Below are 12,056 nucleotides of genomic sequence, written 5' to 3'. Positions count from 1 at the left end.
GTCACTTCTGTCAGAATTATGATGTATTAATAGCAACACAGCTGTCACAGCAGGGATTTACCTTACATTTGCAAAATGTTATAGCATGTTACAGCATCACTGAATTAACACAGCATCATACTGAAATTTAAAGGAGTAGCAATGAAAGCCTCCCAATGTCTGTTTCAATTCAGAAATTTTACCATCATGCCTCTGGAGATGAAGTTACATTTTGGCTCACTAAAAGGATGGATTCAATAAAATATTACGAGCTGACATACTGCCATTCCTCTTGATTGGAGTGGCAGCGTGCTTTCAGTAGATCCCTGCAGGTGAACCACAGCTCCTCAAAACTCCACAGTTAACTTAATTATTTAACCATCTGAGAGCCAAACGTTTTGAATCTGCTTCCCGATTTCTTTTTTTTTTTCCTGCCTCTTTTAGCAACATCTTTTTTTACCAGTACTCCACGCAGTACACGCACTAAACTTGACACTAGTCCTGAAATATTAATGTACATTAGTAAATATTTGTCCCAAGACATCAGTTTCTGTTTACCGATGGCAGCAGCGGCTCTATCTGAGCACCCTGATCCGCAGTATCCATGTTCCTCTCTCAGCAGAGCAGCGTATCAGAGAGACGGAGCAGAGACCTCCGGTGCGTGTAATCCTGTCAGGTGTAGCGGTAACTGAGCTACTATCACATGTTTATATCATCGCCGCTCTGCAGCTCGCTGATGATTAGCGCTTCTCTGACGCGCTGCCTGTTCATAAAAACCACGCGCATCTCTGCCAGCTGACGCGGACGCGTCACTCTTAATATGTTTTGTCTTTTTTTTTTCAGGCACAGAGGAAAGACACCAATTGTCAGGAGATATCAAACGGTTTCCCTCCAGTTTGTTTCCAGTTTATGTCCAATTATTAGGCTACATATTCCTGTTTCAGTGTGGCTTCCAGTACTTTATGGATAAATACGAATAGCTTCATTTTTAGGCTGCAGCAGAACTCTGAGCTCTGTCTGGCCCCCTCCCCCATGCGCTACACAATATCTTACTTAAGACCAAAAAACGGGCATGAAACTGATTTAGGCCTACACACTGAAACTAGTCGCAAGTTGATTTAAATATTTAAAATAACGTTGATGATCATTTATATTTAACATTTTGAGAGTTACTTTTTCTTCTCGCCGGAGAGATCGTCGTACAAGCAGACGTGTCTTCTGGGGGATCCTGAAATGTGCGTAAGAAAAAGGAAAAGCTGTGAGTCTGTTTAGGTCTGTTAAAATTGGTGGCACTCGGGTCAAAGTCCTACCTTGATAAATACAAGATATTATGTTATTTTGTAATTTAATATGTTTGTCCATATGCTGCTAGGACAAGTGGAAGAGCAACAAAAACATACACGACAGTTTCCATTGGGGCTTGTGGTTTTGTGCCCGGTGTTGTGCCAAAAAGGGATTTCCGATGTTTCTCCGCTTTTTCATATTCGTTTTACTTATATAGGCGAATAGACTTTAGTGAACACGATATACAGAGGAGTTAGATGTAAAATAAAGAAATTACTTGTGCTGTTGTGTTACTGTTAGAACCAATCCAGTCCTTTTTGGTCACTTGAAAAATCATCTTTTTTAATATGTCATATTTGTTTCAATTTCTGCTACCTTCTGGCCAAATCACTGTAAAAAAAATATATATATAATAATTAAAAAAAGACATTTGTAATGTCCATGACACATTTTAATTGGATAAATAAAGGATATGTAAAAGTCACTTTGCCAAAAAAAATATATATATATATATATATTTGCACTTTCTGCTGCAAGAAGAATATTGTTTGTGGCTCAAGCTGACTTGATATCATTCATGAGGGATACATTTCACATATATTTTACATATTTAAGCCAATAAGTAATTTACAGCAGTTTAAACCCAAGCAATCACGTTTTGGCAAATACTGAAAATCGCTTTTTGGCATAAAAGTACCCATCATGCCCCACCCCTTCTTAGAGGACGGGGTCATCTCAGCCGTGGGTCATCCTCCAACAAAGTAAATGATTTAAAAGAAACAAAACTGCTGCTTTGTATTAAAGTAGACGACATGTGGAGATGAACAGGCTTTCGCAGAGAGCGCGTTTTCTCCAGTGCCAACAGATACAGTTTGCATGTGATTTTTGTTGTACTTTCTTCAGCTTGTGTTCGGGGCCAGTGTTTACAAGACTGTTTGTCAAGTTTGTCAGAGCTTGCAGAAAACATTTGAGTCTTTTGAACAGCATGGGTTCTTTTAACTGCTACAAAAAATAGTAAAGCACCACCATCTGGTGTAGATCACCATCCACGTGTAGTTGAATCCAGGGGAAACTCACAGGATGCCCTTACTTAACTCATAAATAACGAATCAATCTTTTTTTTTTTAATGAAAAAAAATGAAGAGGAAAAAAAGAGAGAGTTTTCTTACAGGTTTTGTTGCCTCTGTGGTGACCTAAAAGCTCTGGACCACATATTGGAGGAGTTGTTTGATTATAAAACCTGTATTCAGTTATCGCCATCTGCTGTTTATCCCAGGGAAGGCCTATAGCTGACAGTATGAGGAGCTAAATGCCACATCTCATATTGACAGCTGTGAGCGTCTCCTTCACACGACAAATTCCAATTAAGTGCACACTGAGTTTGTTCAGCATCCGTTTTAATTAGTATCTGTTCTTATATAAATTTGAAAAAATGGATATTAATGTTTAATAATTCCAATAAAATCCCATGATTAAGCATGGTGGGTCATTTACACGGGAATTTAACGAAAAATGTGCTATTTATTGTTTATTGAAAAAACAATAAATAGAAAAATGTTACCTCATTATTAAGCCTGTTTGCCTGTCTTCTGTTTTCTCTTGGTGTCTTCTGCTCCTCTGCACACTTTCACATATAGTCAAGACTCTTTTAACGTGTCATTTCCTTTGGGTGCCAAACAGAGAATTTGTCAACCTCACAGTTTTTCAGTGTTTGAAACTATGACCAAAAAACAACAAAAGTTTTCACTCTACAATCTTTGGCAAACATGCTGCAAAACGAATCCAACCAAATGTTGTAGGAACAACTCTTACTGTTGAGTCAGACAATGAATAGGCCAACGAAACAAATGAATACCGATGAAGTCTATAGCGCCAATCAAAGACTCACATTTTGTTCCGTTGTATTTAATTTTAATTTATTATTCTTTTTTTTTATAATTTTACTTGGCTGTAAAGTTTGTGCCGTGAAAGTCTCATCATATCCCGAGCCGATCAATGGATCCAGAAGAGGACACGATGTCCATCTGAAAATAAATATCTTTGGAAGCTTCCTGTGGCTTCCATCGTGGGGAGGGAATGCCGATGAGGGAAAGGACTGCCTACCTAAAGCCTGATGTAATTGGAGGTGTTCTGGTCTGGTTCTGGCTGATCACAGTGGGATTTAAATATTCGAGAACTGCCTTGACTGTTTGAAGCCCTCTCAGCGACGAGATACTTCACGGTGCACTGCGCTTTGAAATTCTGGAAAGATGATCCACATGACGCCTTTGTGGAAAATAGCAGATTATAATAAACCCTTTCGTATGTTTCAAACGCATTCTGTTTGAACTGGATGTGATCAAATAAAACATGACTTGATGATATCATCATTTATTACGTTTCAGTCACATTACAGCAGATACGAAGAATTTCACAACAGCATAGCATGGAGGCTACGAAAAAAAATGACCGGTTAAATTAAGTACAAATAAAACATACGTAAATAAAAGACCCTAAGTCTACATTATCAACATTTATAATTTCTTTCACCACATGTATTATGAATGTAGCAGTGATCGGTAACGTCATTTAAACCTCTGGTAGCCTACTGCTTTGATAAAGTACAAAATACACATTTTTTGTCACTGACAGGGATTATTGTGCCAGTATATGCTACACAAGAACATTATTTATGTACAGATGCTCAATATCTTTAATTCTAACAGTGTAGGCTACTTAACAGAAGAGGCTCTGCTTTCCTTTTTTTTTAAACAACTACTTTTGAATCATTTATCTGTTCTGTGTACATTCAGTCACTATCACCAAAATGTTCAGTATTATGTACATTATATTCATAATTACAGTGTTTTCTGACGTAACAGTGTGGAAACAAGGCGCCAGAATTATGGCAAAACTGTAGTTGAAGAATTTACACTTTGGCCATTAACTGTGAATGTCAGTCCTTTTATACTTTTTATTGATTAACCTGTGGATAGATAGATAGATAGATAGATAGATAGATAGATAGATAGATAGATAGATAGATAGATAGATAGATAGATAGATAGATAGATAGATAGATAGATAGATAGATAGATAGATAGATAGATAGATAGATAGATAGATAGATAGATAGATAGATAGATAGATAGATAGATAGATAGATAGATAGATAGATTGGCTTTGCTTCGTTTTAACTGTGAGGATAGAAACTGTAATAACCAATGTCCTTTGTGCAGTTTTTCTCACACTCTCTCGGTGTCAGCAGCTCAGACTTTAACGGGGACACTGTCTCTGAAACCGGTGTTGCAGAAGGTGAGATCCTTCTCCGCTTGGCCTGTTCAAAGATACCAGAATCGCTCGAATCGATGGATTTGATGGAGGACGGCGTCTCAATCCAGCTCGACTCAGACGTCATGTCTTTAGGTTTGGTCTCCTCCGAGCCGCCGATGGGTGATCTCTCTGTGGTGATGGAGTCTCCCTCCTCGGACAGGTAGCTAGTGCCTGTTCTGCCACCGATGGTGTTAGTAGGCCAGCAGGAAAAGACCGAGCTGGATTTACTATTTACACCACAATACTGCGGCGGCGTGCGTCCTCCCCAGCCAGACGGGTCTGCGTAATAGCCAAGAGGCCGATTGGAGCAGCCTGCAGTCGGCAGGGGAAGAGCCTTCACTCCGGCCGCTGCGTAGGACAGTAAGGTGGCCGCGTTACCGGCAAAATCAGCGGCGTCGTATGCCGAGGCAGCAAAGTCCAGTCGGTTGTTGGCAGGGGTGACAAACCATCGCTGCGGGGGGGTGGCAACACTGGGCTCCTCGGTTTGCTGCGGGGATAGCAAGCTGTTGCCGAGTGGGACGCTGCGCTCCGTGCCAGGCCCAGTCCCCACGCCAGGGTGAAAGCGAGATTTGGCATAAGTGCTGACAAATTGGTCCTGCAGGAAAGAGCTAGGCATGGCATATCTCGCACCCGGCACGATCTGTGAACGCGGAGAGTCACCCGGTGATGGAGTTAGGCGGTCAATGTCGCAGCCTGTGTATACACTGAAAAGATGGAGAGAAAAACAGAGAAGCAATTCAGAAACTAAACAGTGTGTTGTAGTCTGTTCTCAGAACATTAAACAAATTAAGGTCAACGGGGCCTCTCTGTTTCAGTAATGTAGCAGTTTAGTAGACATGAGGAAAGTTTGTTTTCCATTACTATTCTTTCTGAAGGTGAGATAACTGCAGGGTTCGAAAACATCTGCAAAACCATCCCAGTCTAGATCCAAGCTCGAAATACGCCGGGTGCCTTACACAGTACGAAGAAAACGTCGTCAAATAGATCCGACTTGCTTTCTCAGTTATCGTGTAGTTATTTCCTTGTTTCGAGTATGATTTTCATTTTCTCGTCACTCATTAGTACGCCTTTCATTTACAATGAAAAACAAGCTCGAATCAAATAAAGGAGGAACCTTGTCATACATACAGTGAATCGGTACAGTTACGAGCTCTGGACGCAATTGCGCACATTTATTACACGCAAACAAGTGCATATGTGTGTGTTATGGTGTGTGTTATGATAAAAGAAAAGCGCATTGCTTCATTTGCAGTCAGAAATGTTATTATTAATCCAATGTTCAATTAATTTTCCCTGTAAAAGTACATATTTTATTTATCATGCGAACTCCTTCCAACTTCAAAAGCAATACAACGAATTTTCAACAGATTTATCAATACATAAATTAAATTTTTGCAAAGAAAAAAACCCAAGCTAAGTGGCTATTATAGTTTCTAATTAAAACTACAGAAGCATAAAAAGATACACACACACACACACACACACACACACACACACACACACACACACACGCACACACACACACACATAAATTACAACCAAATACAAAGAAAATATTTTGAAGGAAGGAAAAAGAGAGACGATCTTACGTGTCATAGTTGTCCCGAAATCCTTTAGCGAACGGATTGTGGTCAATTTTCAGTTGCGTAATCTGTGGGGGAAAATGCATAGAAGGATCCATAAGGTGTGTTCCAGACGTTTAGCGCAGTGCAGCATAAATGCAAATAATATTAACAATTCGTTTAATTTTGTTCTTTGTTTTTACGCGAAAATGTGTTTGTCAACAGGAAATGATTAATCCCAGTGTGCGTCTTGCTTTAAGATTTAGGTTAAAAAATTGTATTCGTATTAAAACTTTATTGTTCTGCTTTGTTTTTTAAGTATATATATATATATTGTAGAATTCCCGATATTTTGAATCGTCTTTCAACAGGCTAATGTTCAAAGTATAAATGCTGCTGTGCTATTGGTGTCTGGTGACATTTCCAGTGTTGTGTCAGATATTAAGTGGTCTTACATCGGTATTCTGGTAAGCTGTGACAGCGATGAATTGCGTTTCTGAGAAGGTGAAAGTCTGGACTCTTCCTGGCTGGTTGGTGTCTTCTGTCCCATCCTCGTTTACTTCCACCACATGGAGCCTGGGCTGGTACTTGTGGAGAGACTGAAGAACCACCATCTGGAGATCCAATTAAAGACGTTTGTCAGACTTTGAATTTCAAAGTTTGGAAAGATGATTTGAGAAGAAAAATAAACTAATTTAGCACAATTGTGTATTCATATTTCGTGTTTATTATAATGACACACGCGACTATTGTTTCGAATTAAATGACAGAGAAAGCAATACGACACATCTAAAAATAATAATCAGGAGATGAATAAAAAGGAAAAAATAAACATTTCAGTTTCCAGCTCGTATTACATATAAATATATATTTATATCATTCAGACATTTCTTATCACATTGTTACCTGCCCCGTGTTGTTGGAGGCACCTTTGTTGTTTGTGAGCTTTAGCTTTCCAAATGATATTTCTTGACGCATCCAGTGCGCACCGGTATTTGGCGAATCCGGGTGCATGTAAACTCTATTGCCTATTGAAAAGAAGAAGAAAAAATAGGCAAAGAAAAGAAGTAAAAATATATATCACTATTTAGAAACAAATTCCTCACAAATTTTCATTCACAATTTTTACCACATATTTTAGTTATAGGTATAAAAACAAAACACTTTTTTTTACCATGTTCTCAAAATCAAACTGTCGAGTAAATGTAATCGTTACAAAGCGCAGATGTGATACCTATGACATTCGTGTCTGCTTTTCCACAAGGCACCCACTTTCCTCCTTGAAATCGCCAGTGATTTGGATCGGCGAGTATTACATCCACAAATATATTGTAGTGGGCAGTTGGGTCAAGGCCAGAAATGTTGAAGCTTAAAAATGGAAACATTCGTCTGCGGGGAAAAAAGAAACACAGGCTTAGAAAATGTCTCTATTTTTTTCTAGTTTTTCATTTTGCGTCTTTATTTAGTTTTTGTTTTATTTCTTTGTTTGTTATTAATGAGCTTGCCTTGGTGTTATACAAAGTTCATTATCGCTTTTATTATTTTTTAGTTTTTTCAGGGAAATAATCTTAAATGATCTTAATACGCGCCCATTTAAACTTCGATCTAAAAATGTTCCAGTAACGCAAACAATTATCGAATATTGTTGCATGCCTCTAAAAAAAAAAAAAAAGCGAGTGCGCGTACTTACCGTCCTTGCTTTGTGATGATCATCTCTGTTTGGTGTCTGTGAAACTTCAGCCACAGGGCCCTGTTGCACAGATACACCTGCGCTTTCCCCGGAACCAGTCCTGCTTGCGCTGAGGAGAACTGGTAAAAAGCACCTCCTTGGTATGTGTGTCCATACTGTTGCGCGTAAGGGTAACCCGCTGTCGGGTAGCCTTGAGGAGAAGTGTTGGTTAAAAGGCTGTTGTAAGCTCCATTGGTTATGACCGGATGATGTGCCATGTATCGGCTGGGACTTCCAATAGAAAAAGCCGGGTGCGCTGGTCCATGCTGGCTCGGGTAAGGGAACATGGCACTGGGAGCTGCTGAGACTGACTGCGGCTGGGTAGATGGAGAAAAGATGCACCTTTCTCCTGCAGATCCATCGAAATTATGACGGATGTCAGAGACTCCGTGAAGATCAGGAGAGAGTTTGCCCCTCTGGACGTCCCCTGATGCGTCCTTGGAGTCGGGAAAATTGTCTGCCTCTGACTGATTCGTCATCTCCCTGGAGTTTTTTTTCAGAGGTGAACTTCTCTCCAGGTTGTCACTTGCAGATATAATAGGATGGTCCTGCAACGAAAGCTCTGATCCATTGGAGCTCGAAAAGCCACTGCCCACATTCATAAATTTCTTGGAGAGATCACTCGCCGGCGAGATGCAATTCTCGACCTGCATAGCTCAATAGGAAGCTACTATTAGCTCAACCTATATCACAAGCTTTTGCACACGCCTTTCCTAATCTAACACTACGAAACGCCTTAAGATGACTTGAGTTACGGAAGGCAGCAAATTAGCCAATTGACACCATCCTGCAATCAGGAAGGATTTTCTTTCCATCACTCTCGCTGCTTTGCTAATGAAACAAGTACTGCGATTGGTTAACTCAGGGCTGTAATTTAATTAGACAGCTCTTAATTAGGACGATAAGAAGAGCGCTATGAGCAAAGTGATTTGTTTGTAGTGTGACATGGGCCTATATTTGAATAAAACATATGGAGACAGACTCTTTTTTAGCAGTATATGAAATAAACAAAAAACAAACCAAAAAAAAATAGAAAAAAGATATATCATAGTTATGAAGATTGTTTTTGCTGTCAGCTGTGACGACAGCGGCGTTATTTACCTTTATCCACGTTATTTACCTATTTATGTGCCATGAGTGCCAAAGTATGTCTGCCGAAGAAACCAAGATATATTATTAACACGCCAAAAATGACAGTCCATGACAGGCGGTGCATCTGATGCCTTAAAATGTTTGTGATATAGCGTGAAATCATGGCGTCCCACTGAAGATGTGTTTATGAGTCCCAGTCCTGGTAAATATTTTATGCACTAAAGTTATGAACCCGTGCACTGGTAACAGGGGCTGCTGTGCCAAACACAGCTCACTGCCAGAGAGACACAAAGTAGGACTCGGAGTTTTGAGTAGAAATTAGCATTATGCAGTTTAGTTAATTTAATTTTTGTCCGTTTGAGAAAGCAAGCGTAAGAAGGAGATGGGAAAAACATTAAGTCCGAGTTGTAAAATCTAATTACTCGGGAAATATATTTAAAGACAGAATAAATTTGATCTCAGGAGGGTGCAGGTCTCTGAGATAACTGACAGTAAGTTTGAGAATATCGACAGCAGATGGAGAATAAATAAACTCTAAAATAGAAATGATTGTTAATCAGACCACTTCGAAAATGCACCAAGCCCCCCGGCGCAGTAAAATAAATCAGTCCTGATTGAGAAGATGGAACTAAGTGTTAGGATAGCCGTAAGTTACAGTGGCTCAGTCCCCGGTGCAAAGAGAGCAGCTGCAGCATGGCTCCCAGCTTAACTTACTAACAAGGTTATTACCAAGTTAACACTAGCACTGTTCAAAGGGAGTGGTTTGATATACATTTCCTCGCATATACATTTCCTATGATTGCGAGGCCTTTGTAAATTGTCCTGAATTTCAAACTTTCCACTTCACTGTTCACCAGAGCCACGGTGTGTCATTGTGAAGGTTATCCTCTGTCCGAAAGGCATCGATTCAACACTGGCAACTTTTACACTTCCGTTTAATCGCATTATTATTACCAGGTGATTCTCATAGATGATAAGAAACACCACTAACTATCAAGAAACCCATTACAATATCACTAACTGCCTCAGTTGATCATTTCTACTTCACTGAGTAACTTCTGGTTTAGTTACACAGCAGTGTAGCGTGGAAGCTAAAGGGAAGACCAATAAAGGTCCATTGCATTGGTGAACACAGCCACCAGTTTGTATCTCTAATGAAGAGCTATGAATTTCTGAAGCTAACAAGAGGGGTCATTACAGAAAGGCTACTGGTTCCAACAATCTATTCCTGTGAAACATGCAAGCACGGGCTTGCCTGTGCCCAAGGAAAAGAGGCCACTCTCTGCTCTACTCATTACAGGATTATGGTTCACTTCCATCGCTGATCTTTAATAAGCAAAGTGGGCTTCCTTCCCCCCCTCAACAAGCCAATTGTTGAATCACCCATGCAGCAACTCTGTGTTTCCCTAGGTAATGCACTGCCTGTTTATCAGATTAAGTCATCTATTTATTGGCTCAGCTAGCTAGTGGACATAACCAAAGAGGAGGGGGCTGATTTGTCATGCCCATAGCCAGCATTGTCCCTCAGGGAGATGTAGAGCAGGTTAGGATCTCGGCTCCCTGCCTTGTACACACCCTCCATTGACCAGCTGAGCATAATCTAGTGTGAACAGCAGTTATGCCTTTTCAATTTTCAAATAATATTATAACGGCTGTATCTGTATTATATCACCCATATAAAATAAATCAAAGACAAAAAAAACCCTCAAACACAAACTGCCTTCAATACAATGAAAAAAAAAATTTTTTAAAAAGAAGAAGAAGAAGAAGAAGAAGTATATATCCATTTAATTCTAAAGAGCATATGTTTTCCACATAACAATATTAATTTCAGCAAAAAGAAAAAACAATATCTGTGTGTTTTTCAGCCACTACATCACCATTTTTTTTATTGTTGTGCCAAAAGAATCTGCTTACCACCTGGGTCTAATCCAATCAATGTGAATGACAAGGAGAGAAAAAGCCTGAAAGTGAGCACCAGCTTAGGGACTTTACCTAATGCCCAGCACTGTCACTTCAATGATATGACCACAGCACACAAAATGACAACACAATTATTGCCAGCAAGGATATGGGGACATAGTGTGCTACTCCAGTCAGGTGAAATTGCTTTTTCTGACTATGAAATGGCTTGTCTCTTGTCGGATGGGTAAACATTTCCTTGTCAGGCCAGTAATAAGGAATGAGGCACACTGGGATGAACTAAGAGGATAGAGCCAAGGTTATTTGGGATTCATGACAGGTAGTGGCTTATATTACAGCAGCACTAAAAATTTCATGGGAATGCATTTAAGATGGACTTTAAGTTATTTATATGTTGTTTGCTAGACGTCACGTTGCAGTTTCCATCAATAAATCAAAGTCAAAGACTTCGTTTATTATTTTTACTGTGGTTTTTTGGCTTGTTTATCTTTGTTTGTTTAACCAGGAAACGTGCATTTACCTTAACTCTGTAATTAACCAGCGCCACTAACCCGATCAAGTGTGGCGGTGCTTTGTGCTATGCTAACATAACTATTGCCCCCTGTGGTTTCTTGCCATCAGTGATCTGCTCTGTCAGAGGGAATCAGGGTGCTTTCTGGCAGAAAAGACAGCTGGGGGGGCTGCTAAGGGGCGGAGTGGACAGTTGTGGCTTTTAAACCCTTATTAGTCGTCCTCCCTGGACACACAGAGACACGCGTCTACGCAGAAGTGCACTCCTACACCTGCTCATTATTGATGTCCTTTAAGGGTCGCCCAGTCAGACCAGACTCAAACGCGATTCTTTACCGCAAAGCTCACAGCAAATTAACCTCAGGACAGGTGATCAGGATGTTCAGTGTGGAGTAATAATACCATAACAGAACTGCACTGTAGGGATTTTTCACCTTAAACCAAATGCACATATCCTTCTATCGTTCTAACTTATTAAAATCCTGCAGCAGCATTTCCCATTTTAAATGCCCATTTTGTTATTGGGTTACACCGTTTATTCCTTCAGCTTCAATCTATGTTACCTAGTTTCTTACATTTAATACTATTTAATACAGTGTATTTATTTATTTATAGTTATTAATTTGCAGTTTTATTTTTTTATTGCAAACAACTAATCCAGATTT

At 39.7% G+C, this 12,056-nt stretch overlaps 2 protein-coding genes across 2 annotated transcripts in view; both read right to left on the bottom strand.

The window, feature by feature from the left end:
- slc4a10b (solute carrier family 4 member 10b) overlaps positions 1-668 on the bottom strand; it is a 30,134-nt gene extending 29,466 nt beyond the window's left edge. The window contains exon 1 of the mRNA XM_080902467.1: positions 538-668. Within this exon, the coding sequence (XP_080758593.1) occupies positions 538-585 (48 nt within the window). The 5' untranslated portion in view covers positions 586-668. The remainder of the gene's footprint in view (positions 1-537) is intronic.
- Positions 669-3,637: 2,969 nt separating this feature from the next.
- On the bottom strand, positions 3,638-8,843 carry tbr1b (T-box brain transcription factor 1b). Its single transcript, XM_080902471.1, has 6 exons — positions 7,828-8,843; positions 7,372-7,526; positions 7,044-7,165; positions 6,593-6,751; positions 6,165-6,226; positions 3,638-5,279 (listed from the first exon to the last, which is right to left on the bottom strand). Exons 1-6 carry the CDS (start codon positions 8,517-8,519, stop codon positions 4,436-4,438), a joined length of 2,034 nt encoding a protein of 677 aa, XP_080758597.1. The 5' UTR covers positions 8,520-8,843; the 3' UTR covers positions 3,638-4,435.
- Between the last annotated feature and the right edge of the window lie 3,213 nt (positions 8,844-12,056).

The sequence above is a fragment of the Rhamphochromis sp. 'chilingali' genome (assembly GCF_963969265.1).
Source record: "Rhamphochromis sp. 'chilingali' genome assembly, chromosome: 14".
Lineage (NCBI taxonomy): Eukaryota > Metazoa > Chordata > Actinopteri > Cichliformes > Cichlidae > Rhamphochromis > Rhamphochromis sp. 'chilingali'.
This window is presented reverse-complemented; position numbering and strand designations above follow the sequence as displayed.